The sequence below is a fragment of the Benincasa hispida genome, chromosome 12, assembly GCF_027475165.1.
Source record: "Benincasa hispida cultivar pf3 chromosome 12, pf3_genome.v1.1, whole genome shotgun sequence".
NCBI classification, from domain to species: domain Eukaryota; kingdom Viridiplantae; phylum Streptophyta; class Magnoliopsida; order Cucurbitales; family Cucurbitaceae; genus Benincasa; species Benincasa hispida.
The window spans coordinates 83,660,221-83,684,583 of record NC_143489.1 but is presented as its reverse complement, the minus strand read 5'-3'; the positions used below and the strand labels follow the sequence as shown (position 1 = coordinate 83,684,583).

The following is a 24,363-nucleotide window of genomic DNA, read 5'->3' as shown; positions in this document are numbered from 1 at the left end:
TGGCGGCTCCACGCGTACGGTCAATAAATATGTATATATTTTTAAATGATGTTATTATCATTTTGATCCTTTTTTTTCAAAAAAAAAAAAAAAAGTACTCGTTTTGTTTCCACTAATTTTGTGAGGTGAATTCATTTTTTTTTCAAAAATCAATTGGATAAAGTTTCTTCTTCTTCTTCTTCTTCTTTTTTTTAAATGCCATTTTCTTGTCACTAAAATCTATTTGGTTAAATTGTACCTCTTGTCCTTTTACTTTTATGATTTTTGTTTTTGTATTTTTCAAATTTTTATTATCATTCTTTTGTACTTTTTATTTATTTTATTTTATTTTATTTTTAAATTGATGGGTGTGAGAAAAGAATGATACTCTACATTTGGAGTCTTTATATTTTTCTCATTTTAAATTTAATTCTTATTTTGGTTAAAATTTAGTACACATTTCTATTACTAGTGGGAATTAATAAAAATAAATAAATAAATAAATGCGATGAGTTATTTGTGGTTTTGGGTTTCACTCCAAAAGTAGGAAACAATCCAACAAGTTTTGGTGGTTCTTAATATTTTAATCAAAATAATGTTTTTGAAATTGGACTTCAGTTCATGTTTTTAATTAGTGTAACTTGTTAGATCTTAAACCATAAATTTTAAAATTCATTTGTTGAGATAGATTTTTACTGTTCTTTGACCGTCAGAAGTATTGTTCGGTAAGTTCTAATCAAAGAACGTTAATGATAATGTTTAAAATTTGGGCTAAATTGAAACTATGATCGAACTATGGACATTGAATTTCTAATTTAACCAAATAAATTACCGTTTCTATGGTACATCAATTTACATTAGTGTAATATCAATTTACTGTTGCTTATAAATTAAATAAGTGGAATTAGATTTTAAAAAAAAAATTTAAAAAGAGAAAAAGAATTTTTTTTTATAAAAGGTATAGTCTAGAGACAGGATTAACACAAGCGTGCGTAAAAGCATTAAGAGAAAAAGGGTTTATTTTAATCTTTTTTAAAATAATCATTTAGTCTTAAAAATTGGATTTTGGGTCAATTTGGTATTTAATTATGTTAGTTGGGATCTGTTCTCATAGTTTCTCTTTCCTTCTCATTTTCAACCTTACGCTATTTTTTATTTTTTCATTAATTCTTCTTTATTTTTTTGGTACTTTTTTTTTTCTTTTTTTTTTTTTTTGCTTTCATTCATTACTATGTTAGTATAAAATTCATGACATGCAATAAATTGAAAAAGATAGAGTCAATTTACTACACTCGCAATGTTCACATTCCTATACTAAAACAAATATAAAGTCTAAATTGTTGTAATCCTAATTATTACAACAATAAATTGCTTGCTTAATTAAAAATCCAACCAAAATGCCAATATTAACCTAACTTAAATATGAGAGACTCGAACTTGATATATATATATATACACACTTTATGTCAATTAAGCTATTTTCACTTTAAGAAAAAAAAACTTAACTGCAATCGGACTATGTCTATTTCTTATGCAGTCTGCCCAACACCAGATTACTACGTGGCAAAGTTTTTTTTAATGATTTTTTTCATGTGAATAAAAGAAAGGGAATATAGAGATAGATGCCATCTAAATTGCACATAATCATTCTCTTTTCTTATATATTGCGTAATTTAGAATTTGTTCTTTTAAAAAATATTCAGATATATGATTGGGACATAACTCCCTTAAAAGCTCTTCATCCAAGCGGGATATAGAGTTCTCCCATTTGTCGTAGTGATGCAACATAATTCTTCGTTATCATTTATAAATAATGGGTCCATTTTAATATACGGACTTTTATATTTGTTCTATTTTGGATATCTCAAACTTTCAACCTGTTAATTTGGTCCTTCAACTTTTAATTAAGTTTGTGTTATTTTAGTATTTTACTTTCAAAATGTCTAATTTAATCTCTAATTTTTTAGAAAACAATCACTTCTGTCTCCTGTCATGTTACTTTTCTACCTTGCTTTTCTTAATGCACGACTCTATTGGCTTGAAATCATACTCATATTAACATATATTAGTACACATACTCGAAGTCACATTATTAATTTGTTGAAGTTAAAATAAAAGTAAGGATCAACATAGTTATTATTTAAAATTTCAAAAATCCAACTAAATATTATTTTAAAAGCTTGACGACTAAATTAAGGGGAACAAACTTAAATGTTGAGAGACTAAAATGGACATTTTAAAAACACTCTAATGTCTAAAAATAGGATAAACTTAAAAGTTAAAATACTAATATAAGATTTAAACCTACTTAAAATTATTCCTACCAAATGTTCACTAGTACGCACAATTTTTTGTTTCCAAATAGTCAAGACATTAGTAACTTTCTTTATATAATTACAAACTCGTTCGTTCTCTCTTATTTGAATTATAATATCTTACGACGAAAAAGATCCACGAGAATCGTACACGGTGGCGGAATAGGGTGGTTGGTGGAGCAACCACCGCGTAGGGAGTTTAGAAGTAGGGAGGAGTGGCGGTGGGGTCAAAAATCTTGTCCATCAAACCATTCAATGTCCTTTATTTTTGGAATCTCTCATTTTCACTCTTTTTTTTCTTCTTCTTCTTCTTTTCTGTGTCTGATTTTGGCTTGGATTTTAGCAAAAGATTCAATGCCGTTTGGGATTTATTTAAATTTAGGAACTTTATGAAGGAATTGATATGATTGATCCATGAGAATTTTGAAAATGATTTGAAGTAACTATTACATTTCATATAACTTCTCCTAGTTGTTATATACTTGTTTCTAAAAGAGTCGAAATAGTGTACTATTGCTATGCATTGGGAAAGGAATTAGAAAATTTTTCAAAAAGTTTATTTCTCATATCATTATAAGGTTTTTATCCTCTATCGACGCAAAAAAAGAAAAAAAAAAAACGTTGACACATTTTACAATAAGTGGTGATAGTTGCTATGCCGACGCAAATTAGTACGTCGGTTGAAATGGACAATCAACCTAGACACTTTTTCTTGTAGCATGATATTTGAAAAATCTTTAGAAAAAAACAGGTTGAAATATCGTTTTGGTCATATTATTTTAGGTTTCATTTCATTTTAGCCCATGTGCTTTTAAATATTCAAACTTAGTTTTTATACTTTCAATAAATTTTAAAATTAGTCATTTTAAGAAAATATGCAATGTGAATATCTTTTGATAATATGTGGAGTAAGAAAATTGAAAATCTAAACTTAAAGTTGATAATACAAAAGTTGTGTCAGCTATGCTTTTCATAATTAATAGAGGTATATATATTTTAAAAAAAGTTAACAAAAAAAACCAACAATAGAGACTATTTTTAAGACTCGCTGAAAGCATTGAGTCCAACATGATATTTTAACGAAGGAAAAAAATTCTCATTTACAATATAGAAAATTAAATTTATGAAAAATTATTTAATGAGTCTGTCACAATGTGATTGAGAAACTTTCTCTATTAGATGTATGAGAGAGAAATAAAATATTTGATTTTGAAAAGTAGCATGGTGCATTTATTTGTTAGGCTTTCAATTTTTTGGTTGAAATTAGTTTAATCAATTTTCATGGGTTTTATTTTTTATTTTTATTGTTTGCAAATTAACATAAGTGGATAAATGTAACGAAACCTCGATTTCAAAAAAGAAAAATAATAAAAATTAAACTTCTTAGTATTTGTTTTTTTAAATGTGATGTGTTTAGAGACACAAATTATATAGAAATCATCATTAAGTTTTGAAAAATCGCGAGATAAAATGAATAATATAAAGTATAAAGGTAGAATGATTTAAAATGTAAATTATAAAGTTGGAAAAATTGAAATGTAATTGAATATTATTACAAGTAGGAAAAGGAAAACTTTGCTCTTTTTCATTCAAATATTTCTGGTGGTTCAAAAACAGAAAACATTCTCTTCTCCTTTTCCAACGTTAACTGAATCAAAGAATTCTTCTTTTATTTGAACTTAAAATAACAATAAAAAGAAAAATATATATCTTTTCAACTCTGAAGCCTTCTTGGTTTTCTCATCTAAGAAAATCAGTTTCTTTTCCCTTTTTGGTCTCTTTGTTTTCTTTTTGCCATTAGAGCGGTTTGTTGTTTAACTTAAAGTAACTCTCAAAACACATTTTTGGATTTGTTTGTTTCATGTGGATTACATTTGAATTTAATAAAGACTCTCATTGATTCACTTATTAGATTTTTTATAATTATTAGTTATTTTAGAAATTTAACCGATGGAACACCTGAAGTATAGGACCATAAACTCATTTCTTTCCTCTAATTTTATTCAATCCATGCTAACTTAACTGAATTAAGGTAAATGACTTCCATTAAGAGATTTAAGGTTCGAATTCTCCCATTTTACTTATTGAAATTTTACTGTATGTACGTATATTATATCTTTATATCTATATCAGTGGTATATTTTTATGATTTATTTTAGCATGCCATTACAATTTTTTAAAACAATATATTCCATTTTTTTAGTTGAGATGCTAGAAGTTTGAATTCCCCATCAATATCTTACAAGATTGTTCCCAAATCTTTCATGTTTATGTCTAATAGATCCATGAACTTTCACCTTTTTTTGTTGTCTAATATAAGTTGATGATGCCAATATATGAATAAGAAAAAACGCATCTGATATTCATGTGACAACAACTGTAAATTTATAATTCGTGAACGAGTATGATCTATAGAATAGAAAGATCTACACACTAGTGTGGTGTTTGCCACACGAGTTCTTATGCCTAAGTCAAAAAGCATATAGTTGCAACAAGTTGAGAGTTTGAGATCAGAATGGACTTACACCTCCCTGAAGCTATCATAATGTATTTATAGATGTAGTTGATCTAGGTTCTTCTCAATAGGGTTTCACACTCCTCGAGCTAGGAGCGAGGGGTGGTACCTCGTTTGACATTTGCTAAGGTCAACCCACTATAAGAAATCTAACTTCTCCCGACATCACAATTCGTCGGAAAAGTGTGAAAAATGCGTCGGGAGAACCTCTCCCGGCGAATAATAAGTCGTCGGGAGTTTGGTCGAGAGAAACCCGTCGGGAGAGGAACTCCCGATGCAATTTAAAACTTTTCCATCATGTTGTCTACTTCGACGCCAACTATGATTCTCTGGAAGATAACGTCGATGTCCCATAAATTATATTTTCTCTATTATCCCGAAGGATGAATTATCTTCTTTGCATATTGGACATGCTTGATAACCTTTTGTACTCCACCCAGATAAGTCACCGTACGCAGGGAAGTCATTAATCCTCCATAATAAGGTAACATATAGTTGATAAAACTCACTAGTAATAGAATCATAAGTTCGCACACCAATTGTCCATAACTCTTTCAACTCTTCAATCAACGGCTGCAAGTAAACATCAATTTCCTTTCCAGGAGATTTTGGACCAGGTATGAGCAAAGACATGAAGAGGTTTGTTTCCTTCATGCATTTCCAAGGGGGCAAATTATAAGGAATTATCACCACAAGCCACATACTATAAAAAGTGCTCATATTTCCAAACGGATTGAACCCATCTGAAGCTAATCCCAAACGAACATTTCGGGGATCTAAAGAAAAATGAGGAAATTCATGATTAAAATGTTTCCACCCCTTTGCATCAGCTGGATGTCGCAATATATCATTTGTTTCAACTCGCTTATCTTTATGCCATCTCATGTCAGAAGCGCCTTCTTTTGATGCAAACAATCGTTTTAATCTCGATATCAATGGAAAATGACGCAATACCTTATGTGGTATTTTTTTACCCTTGCCATCATTAACTTTGTACAGAGACTCACCACAAATGGAGCATTGTTGCAAATTTACAAACTCTTTCCAATACAATACACAATCATATTTGCACACATGAATAGACTCATAACCTAGGCCTAAATCACACAATTTTCGCTTGGCTTCATAAAAGGAAGTAGGTATAGTGGTGCAGCTGGAAACGCTACTATAACGATCCGACCCCCTAGGACTTAAGTTAGGCCGTTACTAAATACATGCATGCATGGAACTCAAAACGACACTCTGTTATGGCAAAATAAATGCTAATTAAATAAGGTAAGTTCAAAAGACTTTCGTTAAATTCAAATATTAAAACAATAGTAGGGTACCCGTAAATAAATCATAAAGAATAATAAATAAGTCTGAAAAACGATTCTTAAAAATAAAATTTAAACATCAAAACTAAAAATTAAGAGAAATATGAAAAGAACTCTAAATCTCATGATGCGGAAGCGTAAAAACTAGTTCCAATGGCTCAATCACGAATTTCCCTTGTCCATCGCTGGTGCATCTCTACCCTTACCTGAAACCACAACATGAGAAAGAATGAGTATGAAATACTCAGTAAGTAACCCAACTACTGGGGTCAGGCTAGGCATCTATGTCCTCTAGATACCCACCTCTGGTGAAACATATAAACTGCTCTAATCCTTATGGGACACATATGCACATGAAACAAGAAGGAGACTGAGTCCTATCCTACTGTAGTTAAGTATGCTCACTACCTCTAGTGAATCTCGAAGGAGACACCAACTGGTGAATCCCGAAGGAAACATAAACTGGTGAATCCCGAAAGAAGCACAAAATCTAATGGGCATCTAACTAATCCGTAAGAACATTTGCACAGTCTCAACATCATAATCATCACTGTACGAATCTATGACATACATATAAACCTCAACATCATGGCTCTACAACATACACATATACCTCAACATCATGGTTCTACAACATACATGTATACCTCAACATCATCAGATCAAATACAACCATGGAAGCATATACCATCTCATACTAGTATTCAAGTGTCTATGTGCATAAATAAATAATTTGGATCTCGTAACAGAACATACTTTAATCATATTATGCTATTAATCTTTTATGCTGTCATTCTGCCATAACCTTCATTTAACATGCTAGCATATATCTAATGCCTGGCCCCTGGGCAGTTCCAATAGTAAGATTACTTACCTTGATATTAGGTCGAACCAAAAACAATTGAATCTTGGTGAAATTCTTGAATCCTTAAACAAGCCTAAACATAAATCAAGCTTTAATGTTAATAGTTAAGGCCAAATTCCAAACACCCAAATATTACAAAATATTTCCAGATAACCTTACCTAAGGTGTGGTCCAATTCGAATTCACCTTCCAAACTTCCAATTTTAAGCCCAAATAATTAGCAAACCAAACTCTTCTTCATCTTGAATGAAATTCTTGAATCAACCCCTAATCATAATTTGAAATTAGGCTTACATGATTAAAGCTTGAATCAAATACATACTTCACTACCAATGTTTCAAATAAATTATCCATATGTAGCTTCGTAAAAAAATCACTTCCAAATGACTTTACCAAAATTTTTCAACAACCAAAATTAATCCACAAGAGGGTAATCAAGCATAAAACTTACCAAAACTCGCTAAAACAAACTCCAACTTCACTGAACAACACTTCAATCCCTTCACAAACTTGAATCCAAAGTTGAAACACAATGGGTATCAACCAATTGATGCCAAAAGTAAATGAATATTCAAGAATCAACCGAAAACAAACCCAAATGGCAGAAATCTTACCCAAATTGATAGATCCAGTGACGGCAAAAGCGAACGACGCTTAAGCAATGGTGGATGGAGGTCATGAAAAAGAAACTGATGTGGTGGCTTTGGGTGGCATCGGACGAGCTTACGAACGTGAGGGAGAAAAGGGGGGTGGGGTTTGACTTTTTTAAAAAAAAAACAACAACAACAACAACAACAACAATAATAATAAAACAAAAAAGGAAGTAAATATAATTACATTTAATTCCTTTCCGTTTTATACTATTAAATTTCTTTTCGTTTCAAAAGAAAATTAATTCCTGCCATTAATTTTCAATTTGAATTTCCAATTGAATAATTTCACGCCAACAATAAAATTCCCGCACTTATACTTGAAGTCCAAAATTCCAAAAATGCCCTCTAACTAATAACAATTATAAAATTCCAAATAATAAAGTTACTGAAATTACATTATTACTAAAAAAATGTGCGAGGTATTATAACTGCTTTTAACAATTCTAGCAACATGTCAAACGATTTGTTACTCCAACTGTTGAGAACTTTGATATGCATCAACTTCACTAAAAAGTTCAAGGACGAAAATTGCGAACAACCAGGGTATAATTCATTACGTGCTTCGGTCATTAAATCCTCGAATAAGTTCTTGGTATCGCTTCCATTAAATGACATTTCATTCTCAATCCTTCCTTCATTTGCATTTTCATTTTCAATTGGAACTTGTAAATCATTTATAAGATTCAACATCTCATTTTCTTCGACAACATTACTCTCTATATTATCTACTTCAACATTATGTATTGAATGACTTGTATGACTTTCAAAACTTATAGATAAGTTTACTGGCTTTCCATGATATACCCATTCACAATATGAGGGAGATATTCCATATGTTAATAGATGTCATTCCACAATATCTATTTTTTCCCAAATTGAATTCATACAATTCTTGCATGGACATCTTATTCGTCCAGAATCATTAACATGAAACTTTGCCATATCTAAAAACTGAGATACTCCTTCTCTATACTTCACTTATTCCTTAGTTTAATCCATTCTTTATTCATCCTTAAAAATAAATCTTTTCTAACCAACTTGTAATCCAAAACAATAACCTACATTAGAGGACAAAGTACAAAGTATTTATTAAGCATGAACTTTGATTAAAAATTTCCAAGTTTGTTCGGAGTATTTAAAATTTTAATTAATCTATAATACGTTATTTGATTTTTTTTGCCCCTAATGTTATTGATATTTTTTTCCCTAAACTAAGTCCAAAATTAAGTAAGTTGAAACATCCACAATTCATGGCTTATATAAAAAATAATGCTAATTAAAAACAATCCACAATAACATTCATACTCCAAAAAATTGCATACATTGAAATATCCACAATCCACAATAACAACTCAATCCACAATAACATGCTATAAATTAATCCATAATCCACAAAAAGTTGCATAAATTGAAACATCCACAATCCACAATAACAACTAATCCATATTAACATGCTATAAATTAATCCACAATAACAACTTAATCCATAGTAACATGCTATAAATTAATCCACAATAACATGCTATAAATTAATCCACAATCCACAAAAAATTGCATAAATTGAAACATCTACAATCAACAATAACAACTCAATCCATAAATTAATTCACATTCCACAATAAAATTTTCTGGATTTTATAAAATCATACAAACAAAGGTATTAATTGGTAAATTAAAAGTAAACCTTTCTAAACCAATAGATGATCACATGGGAAACTATTGTTGTTGAATTAGAATCATCATCATCATCATCATCATCATCATCATGTTTTGAATAATCATTGTTGAATTCTCCAATACATTATATAATTTCTATTGATGAAAATGTGATTGTGTGTGGACATAAAATTGAATATATGGAGGTGTTTTGTACATTAAAATTAAGGAATTTTTTGGATGTTGTGAAAATGAGAATCTTGTTTTGGTTTAATTTTTGTAGCTTTTAAAAATGGTATTTGGAAAGTAAAATTAATTCACATTCAACAACAAATAGGAATCGATCAATAATGATTAATTGAAACATCTATAATAATACAATAACAATTTGCATAAATTATTTAAATCATGATTTTTTAATTAATCGACCAATAATGATTAAATTAATATATAAGAGAAAATAATGATTTAAATTAATATACAAGAGAAAATAAAATGAGAAGATTACTGGCGGCGGCGGCTGAACGAGAGGAGGAGATGGCGGCGACGGCAGGCGGTTGAATGTGGCTGCTGATCGAAGGGAGGAGGTGGCGACGACAGTAGGTGGTTGAAGGAGCGGCAGCGGCAGGTTTTTGAAGAATGAAGGAGAGGCGGCGGGTTCTTGAAAGGATAGTGGCCAGCACGCAAGCGAGAGGAGCGAGGGAGTAGATCGGCGGGGAATGAGGGAAAAAATGGGAGAAGGGTCGGAAAATCTTCGACGGTGGAGGGAGATTGTTCGGCGGCGGGTTAGGGTTAGAAAAGGGGGAAGAATGGAGAAAAAATGGGGAAGAAGGGATCTGGTTTTTACTAGATCCCATCTCCTGACGCTGCCCGACGGGTGTTGGGAGAGCCGTGGAACTCCCGACGGGCCTTTACGGTGTTGGGAGTTCCTGGAGAACTCCCGATGCCTTCTTACGTCGTCGAGAGAGACTGTTTCTCCCGACAACCAAACTCTCGATGCTTGATTTAGGCATTGGGAGAACTCATTTTTCTTGTAGTGACCTTGGCCAAGATTGAAGACGAACATAGACTCATTCGTCCTAGAGTGATTCTTTAGGCTAGGGCATACATGGGGCATGCCTCATTAGGTGCTTTGCTAGAATTAGCTTCGACCTTGGTTAAGGCCAAACATACTCTCTTGTGTCAAGGCCTAAACCAACCCCCTTTCCAAGACCCACTTTGGTCCTAGGTGTCATTTTTGTCCTCAAAATCTTGGTATTTTTTTAGATTTTATCGTTTTTATTCTTGATTGATGTTAATTATGTCTTTTCGATTCAAAATCACCCATAACATAGATGCATTGACATGTTCAACATTTTTAAAAATTATAGAATATATTTATTCATAAAATTTAATTTACGTAAGAATAAGTTGAAAAGTGAATTACGTTAATAAATAATTAGATTCTCCCACACTAGCTTATTACTCAATCCAATGTAATCCCATACGCGACCTATCGACTCAAAACTTAAAAATTGAGAAACAAAAACTTTAAAAAATACTGTTTGAAAAAAAATTTAAAAAAGTAGAAAGAAGAATATTTTGAAGATCATTCTGAAATAACACAGCATCTCCAAGAACTAAAATCCCTCAAGAATGATGAGGAATGAAACAGTAAACCCAGTTGTCAAGAATCAAAATGGATAGTTTTGATGAAGTTTCAACAACACATTAAAGAGAGAGACATATATATATATATATATATATATGCAATTCCAAGCCATGTGAAGAATTGAATAATAAGAAATTGAAATGAACATTTTTCTACCACATTTAATAACAACAAAACAATACTATATTATATATGACCTTTTCATTTTTTTTTCTCTCTTTAATTCCCACTATCTCCACTTCCACTCATCTCTCCTTTTCAACCCATTGCATTCAATTCCTCTTTTCCTTTTCTTTTAATGTTTCCTTCCTAAACAAAATAGGTTTTTCAATACCTCTCTTCTAAGAATCTCCTGTTGACCATCGTTACTAGGACTAGGAGAGAACAATAATACCAACCAAAAAAAAAAAAAAAAACTCTTTCTAACAAGAGTTCGTACAACAAACATAGCTCAATAGATAAAATACCGAACATTATTTTAAAAGTCAATGGTTTGATCCTCCACCTTTTAAAAAGAGAGATTCTTAGCGGTGAGTGAGGAATGGAGTATTAATGTTTAAAAAAATGTTTGCTTGCTAGTTAGGTCGCACTCATCTTTTTCTTTTTTGTAGTCTAATTCGGTGTCCTAATCACATTCTACCATGTGGTGTGTGTATATATGTATATATATATATATATTTTCTTACTTGTATAGGTTTTGAACAGAAAACTGTTTACAAAATTTATAACCGCTAGAAACTATCCTTACACGCATCTTTTTAATATCGTGTAGTTTGATTTTATTCAACTTTCTTTTTGTTGTGTGTACTATGAATTTCAAACCATGCCTACCCCATTTTATCCATTACATGTTTGTGGTTTCCCAACTTCAAATTTAACACGTTTGTTGCAGGAAAGAATTCTAGAAAATATTAGATTTGAGAATGGTTATCAAATCAGCTTTGCGTATGTTTTTATTCAAGTAAAATGGAAGGTAGAGAAAAAAAACTATTTATTTTGGTTAATTTTAGTTATTCGTAATTTTTAAATATTCTTTTTGATTGATGTATTTTTAACTTTGGTTCATTTTGATATTTCAAAACATCTTTTCTGCCCCTTTACTTTTAAATATTAACCACTTTGATTATTTTATTTTTATTTGAGTAATATTTAAGTGTAGCTAGACTGCATCTAAGTCTCATGCTCTCCATTCCTTTACACATAAAAAAAGTTTATTATTTTTTTAAAAAATGAAATTTCATGTCATAATTTTTAATTAAGTATAGTTTAGACTACATCAATTTTTTTTTTTTTATTTATATCTTATTTATTTTCATCAAAATTTTAGTATAACATTACTTTCACTAAAATTTCTTAAAATCAACCATTTCAATCGTGTATAAAATTTGAATTAAGTACACTGACCAAAAATTGACGTTTTAAAATTTTGAATGTATGACAGAGACCAAAACAATATTTGAATCAATTTTTTTAATTAAAAAAACAATTTTTTTCCCCTAGAATTTAAAAAGGGTCTTTCAGATAATCACTACTCATCTTTAATTCAAATTGAATTTCAACTACATTTTTTACATTAAAAAGTTTTTTTTTTTTTTTTTTTTTCATAAAGGAAAAAAGGGAGAAGTAATTAAATGATGTTTAAAGAGTGGATCAATGAAATTAATTATTGAGTGTGTGGTACGAATACGATGTCGTGTAGGTAAAGCAAACCCAAGAAAGTAATTGGCAACTAATGAATTTGCTTATTGCTTTTTATATTATTCCCTTTTAGAAAGTGGGTAGATTTGGAATCATTTGCATTTTGAAAAACCAAACAAAATTTTAATTGAAAATAATAATAATTGATATTGGGTAACATTCAATTTCTTTTAGATGTGTAACCCGTAGGACTTAGGTCTTATTTGTATTTATTGGCATTTAATGCACTATGTTACCTACTTCATATTAATTCACTTAATGTAACACCCACTAACAAAATCATGTGCCTCATCTTCATGATATTTTACATTCAAATTTTCACTTATGTAAATGCATGGAATTTGGATTTTATCCTTAGATTTATCTTAGGACTAAAAAGTTCAAAACTTTACCTTTTTTTTCAATTGAGCTATCATTTAGTTTTAAAACTTATCTTTTAAGTATATTTTTTTTCGTTCAATGATATGCAGGAAAAAGGTCTTGGTTGAGGGCACAAACTCTACATCAATTAAGTTATGAACTTATGATTATGTTGCCAATAAAATTGTAATCTCTACTTAAAAACATGACAATTATATTTATAGTATTGAAAATTATTTTGTAATAAAGTCAATAAACGAGCACATGATGGGGTACATATGTTGTATAAAGTCCAATTGCTCAATTTCCTAGGTTGATTTGAAGCCTAGTTTGCTATTTTGATAAATTTTGTTTAGACATTTTAAAGTAAATGGCTCAAATATTATGTTAGAATGCTTTGAATATGTCTGTTGACGCTTTGAACAACTAAGTACAAGGTCTCGTTGTCCGGTCAGCGAGTCGGGATCCAGAGGTGGCGCATCCTAGTGGTGGTTCGAGGGTGTAATTCAAAATTCGTATTTAGCATATTTATGATTATCACCCTAGGATTTAGAGTAGTGCGCTATATAAACTTTCTAATTCTGAGAGGTGCTGTTTTTTTGTGTATTCAGAAAACATTCTATTTAATAATATTGTTCTTCCTATGCCCATTGACGTATCTAACACACAATTAGTGAACTATATATAGATGTATGTTGATACTTTTTACGTTTTTTGTATTATTTAATTACCGATTATGTAATATATTATATTTTTTAAAATACAAAAATATTATGTAAGACATTATATAAATATTAAGAGGCATTTCATCTCAATGCACTTTACAGTGAATAATCATTCGAAATTCATAAGTATAATGACAGGTAATATGCAATGTAACACTAACTAATGAAAAGATTATGTGGAAAATAGAGTAACCATTTGCACAACCATCACTTATCTTCCTTTATTTCAACATCAATTCATAAACTTAATGAACTGCCCTCAAAGAGGGGTGTCCTTATAAGTAAGCATTTGAAATCTAAAATGTTTTCCAAGTCCGAAATACATGTGCTAGAGATTAACGAAACTAATTCGGAAGTTTTTGAAGTCTGTTGAAATTAGCCTTATGATAGGAAAATCTTCCCGAAAATCCATGTATTCTAGAAATGCATATAAATTCATTTTTGTGATTGACATCCAAGAGTTGACGTAGTGGTCAATAAGGGCTAGTACGTAAGGAGTCCAACGGTAATGAGTTCAAGCCATGTAGCTACCTTAGATCTAATGTTCCATGAATTTCCTTAAATGTTATAAGATTAGGTCGTTGTGATGTTATGATAATAGTTGAGAGGTACACATAGATTGTTCTGAACACATGGATAAAAAATGTATATAAATTCACAAGAGTCTTGAAGTCACTTACCTTTGAAGAGGGTGGTTGTTGAAGTCACTTACTCTTTTGAGACCTTATATAATTTATTACTCAGTCGATAACAATTTAAAATCACTTCCAAATGTACCCAAGTTTCAATAAAGGTTCCAAATGGAAAATACACAAATTGTTTTGCTGTCTTCACCGATTTTTCGACATGGTATTCGCTATTGCAAACTTAAAAGGCCACAAATCCACAAGTTTTCATATTTTTCATGAAACTAAGTATATCATTGGACATCATGAATGCCACAGAAGAGTAATAATTCAAGAATAAGCTATTTAATTACAAAGGTTTTATATCAAATTAATGGTCTTTTCTAATAATAAGCTTGAATCAAATGAATGGTTTGACATACCTGTGTACCGAGAAGACTTCGTCTACAGCTTCTATCTGGAATTTGTTTACTAAGATTATTGTAAAAAGAAAAATGGAGACTTCAGATAAATCTGTGCTGAAAGATTATTAAAAAATCATGAGCTATATTCTGGCTGCATCAGATGGTCCATCAACAAAGGGACTGCTCGTCCCTGGGTTCATCGGTTCTGTTTCGCCTCCTTTGTGCCTTGGATTCATCAATATAGTTTTGATATAAATAAGTCACAAAACCCCATATCGCGAGAAGCAAAGCAATGATCTTCACACCATTCATCTTGTCATGGAAAACTACAAGAGCTGCAAGGGGTGTAACAGCTAAGGAAACAGTACTGATTGCATTGGAGAAGAGAGAAGACACAATGAAAATCAAGCCAATGACGCCAACCGAACATGTCTGCCAAGCCACAGCTGTCCCCACTAAAGTCAACACATATGAAACTCGACCTGTACCAAAACCTGCCATTTCTTGAGGCAAACTCTTCCATTCCCCGCTAATGAAAAGAGCAACAACTGAAACAATTGTGGCAACCAAGGATGTATAGATTTGCATTTCCAAGACCACAGAAAAGGTCTCCCTCTTCAAAACCTTTTGAAAGGTAAGCTGAATAAGAGAGAGGAGTAAAGAGTATAATGCTGAAGCTCCAAGGGAACAAATGAATCCAACGAAATATTTTGACTTAGAGACTCCAGCAGGTCGTTCTGAATCGTCGTTGACAGCTAAAAGTGCAGACGACAAGGAAAGAATAATCACAGAGTTCGAAATTAAAATCGTGAACTTTTGAGAGTTGATGAAGTAGGAGAAAACTGAATTGAAAGCCAATTGGCTAGCACAAACAAGTGAGTAAGTGGAGGCAGAAAGGTATAAGAGCCCAGTTGAATACAACCAGTTATCAAGCGCTATAAGCGATCCAAGTGAAAAATAGATCAACAAAAGAATTAGAATGGAAGGCGGGTTAGTGGAAGTCGAAGTATCCTTGCTGGAGCGGAAAAGGAAGAGCGGGATAAAGAGAACTGGGAAGGCAGCAGTTTGAACAACAGTTGCCATCCATTTACTATTTCCACCTTTATCATAGTAAAATCTCCCAAGTAAAACAGCAGCAGCTTGACCCACGATGAGAAAAAAAATGTTGAGTGCCACCAAGAACCACCATTGCCAGCGTTTTAGATTAGCTAAAGGCAGTTCATCAACAGAAGTTCCCTCTTTATCCAATATTGGTTGTTGGTTATCTGTGTTTGATTTAAGAAAAAACAGTTAGTCCAGGATAGGAAAGAAAGTTCCCAAATAAGAAACTAGGTTGATTTTTGAAATCAAATCAAATGGAGAATTGAAAAGACATTGCAAACAAAGATATATTAGGTAAGAAGAACAGTCATTGAGGAACTGTTTTAGAGCTTTAACTAAGACATCAAAGTTATGGCAAAGCAGCACAAATACGGACACGAGATACAAACATGAATATGATACCACATAGACACGATAACAAGTTATTTTTAATCAAATCTAAGATACAGACACAAGAAGGACGAAAAGGAAATTGGAAGTCGATACACTTACACACTTAACTGCTTAAAAAAAATCAAGATTGATGTATTTCCCTCTATTATTTTAATCTTATATCACTAATCATGTCTATTTATTATGTTTAATAAACGTTCAATGTGTGCCAAACAAGTATTATACTTGTATTCAATTCGTATAACTATTGTCCAACAAATATTTAATGCACCAACATGAATCTGAGTGTCAAACTAAAGTGTTACTGTTTCATTGACCCAAATGGAAGAAGGCAGTGTCCACAAAGTGATAATGTTTCAAGGAAATATCATAAATGAGGCAGAATGGGAGATGTTAAAAGAAATAAAAAAGAAACTCTAAACACTTTTGCACATGAAGGCAATGGGAATACAACGAGTTTCAATCTCACTCTTTTTCTTTTCATAATTCAGCAATTGCAGGGTAAATGATCGAACCATCCATCTTTGAAATAGTAATCCAGTGTTTTTTTATCCACTGAACCATGCTCGAATTGACATTTTAACCTCGCTCTTTTCAAAAAGCAGAGAAAGACCTTCCATATAATTTTGAAACCAAAATGTACAGCATTAAGGCTAAGTGAAGAAGTCATTTGAGCATAACAAAGGAACAGTATAAAACCCAAAAGAAATCATTCTTCATATATGAATGAACAAATTGCTAACAGAGCTGCTTTGATCAAATCATTGAAATCTGTCATCAGGAATTAATAATAAATGGAACAGAAACAGATTTTGAGTATCACTCCAAACAACTCAAACCCACAATCCCTTAGAAAAGACAAAACAGTAACCCAAACAACTCAAACACAAAAAAACAGTACACCATGAAAGTCAAGAACCCAAAGAAAAGACCCAGATGGAAAACAAGGTAGATTTCAACTCAATTGGGCTTCAGAATCATACCCATAAAGAAAAAAGTGAAATCTAAGCTTGGGAATTCCCCAAACTTATCTTAATTTGTCGATGATTTTAAGCCAACCCAAGTTAAAACCATTATACTCGTTGAAAAAAGAAAAGAGGAATCAAATAATCAAAAGAGAGACAGAGAGAGAAACCTGCCATGCTGTTGAAATCGGAAGCTCTGCGTCTGAACGAAGATAATCGAAAGCAGATTAGAGGGGAAAATAAAAAATAAAAAAACTAAAAAAGGGATTTTGATGTAACAACGGAGAGCTTTTTTCTTTACTTTTCTCCCCTCTTTTTGGCCCTTTCAAGAGATTAATTTAATTTAATATTTGATTTATCATTGATTAGTTCAGTTTGTCACGTGAGGCACCTATAAAATGTCACGTGTGCATAATTAAAATAAACTCAAGTAGTTAAAAATCCATTGAGATGAATTTTCAAATCAATGTAACTTATATATATATATATATATATATATATTTACCAAAAGGTAAATTTTATGTAATTTTTCTTGAGAATATCGTTTTTAAAGTATTTATTTTATTGCTACTATTCTTATCGCAATAGATAAGGTATAGGAGGATGAATTACAAATAAGATAATTATTATTTTAAAAGTCAGATAATTTTATTTTGTTAAAAAAATTAAAAAAAGTAAGGTCAATGAAATATATGTGATTTTAACTATTTGAATTAAGCATATTCTTCTAATTATACCAAAAAAAAAAAAAAAGAAAGAAAGAAAAAAGAAAAAAACATCAATACCATCTATGAATAGTTGTCATTATAAAATAACTGAATCAAAGTGATGACCCACTCGATAAAAACTTTTTTTCTTTTTATTTTTTTACAATAGATAGGGTGGAGGATCAAATCTCAAACTTCGAGATTGGTAGTATAAATCTTTATAAAATATTAGTTTAAAATTGACCAATAACATGAACATTTTTAGACATAGAATATGATTTTGAATTATAAGTTTAATTATTAAACTTCAACAATATATGTTCATTTACTTCGTGAGTAATATTATATTGCAGTTATCAATGTGACAATAAATAGTTATAAACGAGTAAAATAAACCTACTTATTAAAATTTTAAAAAATATAAGAACTAATTAATAGATATGAACCTAAAAAGCAATTAAAAACTTTTAAGCACCTTTTAGAAATTTAGAGATATATCAAACTTGTGTAATTTTAGGTCGTTTAATTAAAATAAGTTTACCTAAGAACATTGGTTACTGGTTAATGAGACATCTCATTTTTCTAGCTATTTTAAGTTATGTATTAACGTAGCTTTAATGTGCTAATTAATAATCTATAGCTTTAATGTGTGTTAATTAATATATTTAGATCAACTTCAAAAGTCTTTATAAAAATAAGACATTAATTAATTTCGTTTAGGAATGACAGAACATAATGGTTTTCAATCCATTTGATATGGACAGTACTGTTGACTCAATTTCAAGAGGTGGTCAAACTTCTTATTCGAATATACACATACATTAGCAAAGTATTTATTTTTTCCTAATTATTTGAGATTTAGTTGCATATGAGTGGAAGGAATTTTTGTGTTGATAGATTTGAAAAGTCAAATAATTATTATACTAAAATATGCATGCCTAGTGTGATCGAATAGATTATCTAGGCTAACATTTATTGTTTACTACTTTTTTTTTAAAAAGAAAATCTTGAAATCTTGTATGATAATAATTTGTGTGTTTTTGTGTGCATATATATATATATATATATATATTTGAAATTATGCTTTGTTTAGGTTCTTTTAAATATAAAAAAATATTTAAAAGTATTTACACTTTATAATAAAAAGTTCCAAACCTATAAGGTAGGTTTAGAACTTTTTTTCAATAAAATGTAAATATTTTTAAGATTTATTTATTTATAATAATTTCCCCTTTGTTTATTAACAATGCTATTTATTTATTTATTTTTAATTTTTTATGATCGCTTTTGTAAGCCTAACTAAATTTTAGGGGAAAAATACAAATACTTGAAGACTAAATATAGAACAATGAAATTTAATCTTAATATTTTACTAAAAAAGAATTAAAATAAATAAATATCAATGTATAAGATAGTTTAATAGAAAAAATTCTTTTTAAAATAGGTTTGCAATAAACTATTTTCAAATATAAGAAAATGAGTCAACTTATTTACAAATATAGCAAAATGTCATTATTTATTAGAGATAGACACTAATAGACACAAATAAGATAGTAACATCTATTAGTGTATGTCACTATCTATCACTTATGGATAGTGACATTTTACTATATTTGAAAATATTTATAATAGTTTTGTCATTTAAAATAATTATCATTTGCAAATAAAGGCAATTGGTATGGGTATTTCAAATTGACTTAGCAAGTATCTCTGTGTGGCCCCAAATAACTATAATTCTCTTGTTTGCAGGCCCAAACTACTCAGCATAAACGGTCAACTTCACTTCAAGACTTAGGGAAGACTGCATCCTTTAAGCTTCAAAACTCTTCAATCGTTTACCTGTATGCGAGCTGAATCGTGTAGACGAAGCTCTAAGGAACTGGACGACAATTCAATTAAGTAGACGATACTAAGAAGCACTAGACGATCATGTAGGCGACAATTGAATGGAACTAGACGATCGTATAAACGATGCAAAGCGGAGCTAGACGATCGTGTAAACGATGCAAGAGGAACTAAATGATCGTGTTCACGATACTTTAGAAAAAGCTATAGCTAGATGATCGTGTAAACGATGCAAGAGGAACTAAATGATCGTGTTCACGATACTTTAGAAAAAGCTGGACGATTGTAGAGAAAGAAAGAACACAAATATTTAAGTGGTTCAGCCAAAGACCTACGTCCATTGTGCAAATAGGGAGGGTCTCCTTTTATTGCTTCTTCTTTAAACTTCTTTTATAGAATGAATGCCTCGCTCTCTCTCGTTCTCGTTACTCTCTGATTCTTTCACCTTTTATATAGGCTCTCATTTTCAACAAAGAAGCTCTGGTGGTTACAACAAACAAAACAAAAAGAGGCGACAATGATAAACTGTCTGCAACTTCATTTTTGTCTTGGTTCTTTCTGTTACAATCTTCACCTTTGTAAACATCCAGAGAAACTTTCCCCTTTTACTTGTGGAGCTGATTTTGAGCTAACCTTTTTCAAGTAACTCAAACCCAAGGAGGTCCAAGCAACGACCAAGCTTGCTTTGAGGAACTATCTTGGTCAGCATATCAGCCGCATTGTCTGAGATATGTATTTTTACTACCTCAACTTCTCCTTTCTCGATCTCTTGTCTAATAAAGTGGTACTTGATGTCAATGTGTTTGGTTCTGCTATGAAACTGTTGATTTTTAGACAAATAGATTGTGCTCTGATTGTCACAATATATTCTCACTTTTGTTTGTCTAATGCCGAAATCGTTTAGAAATCCCTTCAGCTATAAACCTTCTTTGACGACCTCAGACAGAGCTATAAACTCAACTTCTGTTGTGGTAGGGCCACAACAGATTGCAGACTTGCCTTCCAACTTATTAGATTATTTCTCCATAGGAAAACATATCTAGATAGTGAACGCCTCTTATCTAGATCCCTTACATAATCAACATCAACATAACCATACATTTCATCATTGTAGGGATCATTCTGTCTGTATAAGATCCGTGCTTCCTTTGATGAACAAAGATATCTTAGTATCCATTTAACTGCTTCCCAATGTCGTTTACCAAGATTGGCCATGATCTACTGACTAAACTTGTAGCATAGGACAGATCTGGTCTGGTTGAAGTCATTAGATACATTAAAGATCCTACTGCCTAGGAATAGGGAACACCATTCATATGGTTACTGTGATCCTCATCTGTACTCTTAGGATTGTTTGCAACCGAGAGTTTAAAATAAGGTGCAAGGGGAGTGCCAACAGGCTTAGCACCATCCATTTTGAACCTCTGAAGTATTTTCTCATAGTAATCAGCTTGACTTACATACAATATGTCTTGTCTTCTTTCTCTGCTGATTTCAATGCCAAGAATCCTTCTAGATTTCCCTAGGTCTTTCATTTTAAACTCTTTCTTTAGAAGCATTTTGACTTAGCCCAACTCTTCTTTGGATCTTTCAGCCAACAACATGTCATCTACATATAAGAGTAGATACACTGGTTCTTTTAAGCTTTTAGAGTTGGTATACACATACCAGTCATAGGAGCTTCTCTTGAATCCCATTTTAGTGATCACCTCATCAAATCTGTCATACCAACACCTTGGTGATTGCTTGAGCCCCATAGATTGATTTGTTTAGTAGAAACACCAAGTCTTCTTCTCCTTTCTTCACATACCCTTGAGGTTGTTTCATATAAATAGTTTCATTCAACAATCCATGTAAGAATGCTGTCTTCACATCCAATTGGTCTAACTCCAAGTCCTTTTGAACAACTAGGGAGAGGAGTAGCCTAATGGATGTGTGTTTCACAACAGGAGAAAATATCTATGTATAATCAATTCCTTCCTTTTGTGTGAACCCTTTTGCGACAAGTCTTGTCTTAAATCTAGACTTTTGGACCCCTAGAATTTCTTCTTTGAACTTATATATCCACTTACATGAAATAGGTTTGTACCCTTTAGGCAAAGACACTATTTTCCATGTATCATTAAGGTTAAGAGACCCCATTTCATCATTCACGGCCTCAATCCATTGTCTAGCATTAGGGCTATTTGTAGCTTCATCAAAACTGGTGGGTTCATTATTGCTTAGTGAAATGCCAGCACTCAAAGCAACATTAGCAAAGTTAGAATCTAAGTACCTTGCAGGGGGCACAATGGTTCTCCTTGTCCTGTCCCTTGCTAAGGAATAATTTTGTAGATCTTCTTGTGTCTCTACTTGTTCACTTGACCAACTTCACTTGTCTCAACAATGTCATCACCTTCAGCTTCTAGATTCTGAGAAGATGTAGAAGCTCCGTGATCATGTTGAGACTCCACCTCAAACCTTGTACTACTCATCTTTGACTTAGGTGTAGTTTGTTGCTCGAACATAATAAACATCTCATTTTCTCTTAACACAACATCTCTACTGATGACACATCTCTTCTCAATAGGATGCCATAGTTTATATCCTTTCACTCTAGGTGTAAAGCCTAGAAATATGCATTTGACAGCCGTAGGTTTCATCTTACCTTGGCTTTAATGCATATACCCTACACTCCCAAATACCTTCATGTGTTCTAACTTGGGAAGGCTTTCCTGTCCATCTTTCTTCTGGCGTTTTCAGCTCAATGGACTGATGTGAACATCTATTTAGAGTGTAGACTGTGTAGGACACTGCCTTTGCCCAATATTTCTCAGACAAAAGAGCATTAGACAGTTGGCATCTCACTCTTTCTAGCACTGTTCTGTTGAGTCTTTCAGCAACTCCATTTTGTTGAGGTGTATACCTCACTATTTTGTGCCTTATAATACCATTCTCTATGCAAAACAAGTTAAACTCTTCTTCATAAAACTCCAAATCGTTGTCAATTCTCAAGTGTTTAATATGTTTAGAGGTTTGTTTTTCAATCAAGGTTTTCCATTCTTTAAATATCTCAAACACTTCATCTTTGGTTTTTAGAAAATAAACCCAACTCTTTCTTGAATAATCATCAACAAAAGAAAGAAAATACCTTGTTCCACTTAGTGAAGGAGAGTGTGCTGGCCCCCATAGGTCATAATGCACATATTCAAGTATCTCCTTGGTAGTGCTATCCTTTAGGAAAACCTTGCCTAGTTGCCTTGCCAAGGATGGAATGTTCACAAAACTTCAAGCTGTCTCCAACACCTTTATGAAGAATCCCTTGTTTGGAAAGAACTTGTAGCCTTTTCACACTAATATGAGATAGCCTCTTGTGCCATAGTTCATCTTCTATAGGTTCTTCATCTGTAGCCATCAAGGCTGAATGTGCCATTTGTACATCTTTAATGACATACAAGCCATTAACTTTAGTAACCACCAACACCATCTTTAAGACTTTGTTTATCTCAAAGGTGCCTCCAACTCCTCTATATTCACAACCAATGGAGTCAAACATCCCCAATGATAGGATATTTCTCTTTAATGTAGGAACATGCCTCACATTCCTGATTAACTTCACTGAACCATCTTGTAACTTCAAGGAAACAGACCCAATGCCAACTGCCCTGCAGGTATTATTATTTTTCATGTAAATTAGCCCTCTATCCCACTTCTTGTAGGTACAAAACCACCATTTAAATGGTATCATATGGACTGAACAACAAGAATCTATCACCCAGTCTTGAGTTTTCATAAAATTCTGCTCATCACACTCTTCAGTTGCTGTCAAGGCATCTGAATACACAAGGGAATTTTCCTCCATAGCTACCTCTGTCTGTTTTTCTCCTTTGTTTTGTTGGTTCAGCTTTCTTTTCAAGGCATAACAGTCTTTCTTCATGTGTCCAAGTTTGTGGCAAAAATGACACTTGATTTTAGACTTGTCACCCTTATTCTGCTTGCCCTTCCTATTGTTCTTTGTTTTCCCTTTTGGAAACAAACCTCTTCCTCCTTGCTGATCTTTCTTGCTCATCTGTAATTCTAGTTCACTAACTCTAATTGCTGAAATGATTGCTTATGTAGTGATTCTTTCTCTACCATACTTCATTACTGTTTTAACATCTTTAAATGATTCTGGTAGGGAGTTAAGTAAGATAAAGGCCTCATTTTCTTCCCCAATGTTGTCTCCTATTGATCTGAATTTTGATGACAATTTCTTGAATTCGTTCAAATTATCAGTGAGGGATTTTGCAGCATCTATCTTATATGTGAAAAATCTTTCCCTCAAGAAAGCTTTATTCGGAAAATCTTTGTTGAGATAAATCTCCTTTAATTTGTTTCAGAGATCATAAGTAGTTGACTGGTCAACATCTGCCTTAAAACACTATTTTTAACATTCAAGACAATAGTTCCATAGGCATTTACCTCTATTGTCTCTTTTTCTGCTTCTGTGAGTGTTTCAGGGTATTTTGTTGGATCTGTAATGGCAAGAAGCGCCTTCTGCTATCCCAATACTGCCTTGATCTTAACTTTCCATAATTCAAAGTCTGTCTTTCCATCAAACTTCTTGATTT

General features: G+C 31.8%; 1 protein-coding gene across 3 annotated transcripts; it reads right to left on the bottom strand.

Annotated features, from left to right (window-relative positions):
* Positions 1 to 14,631: 14,631 nt before the first annotated feature.
* Positions 14,632 to 17,548, bottom strand: LOC120092485 (putative purine permease 11). Of its 3 annotated transcripts, none has more exons than XM_039050579.2 (2): positions 17,393 to 17,548; positions 14,632 to 16,028 (listed from the first exon to the last, which is right to left on the bottom strand). In XM_039050579.2, the coding sequence occupies exons 1-2, from the start codon at positions 17,397 to 17,399 to the stop codon at positions 14,932 to 14,934; spliced, it is 1,104 nt and encodes a 367-aa protein (XP_038906507.1). In that variant the 5' UTR covers positions 17,400 to 17,548; the 3' UTR covers positions 14,632 to 14,931. The 3 variants fall into 3 exon arrangements, with proteins under 3 accessions (XP_038906507.1, XP_038906509.1, XP_038906508.1); XM_039050581.2 differs by having other exon boundaries at positions 17,397 to 17,539; XM_039050580.2 differs by having other exon boundaries at positions 17,241 to 17,402.
* Between the last annotated feature and the right edge of the window lie 6,815 nt (positions 17,549 to 24,363).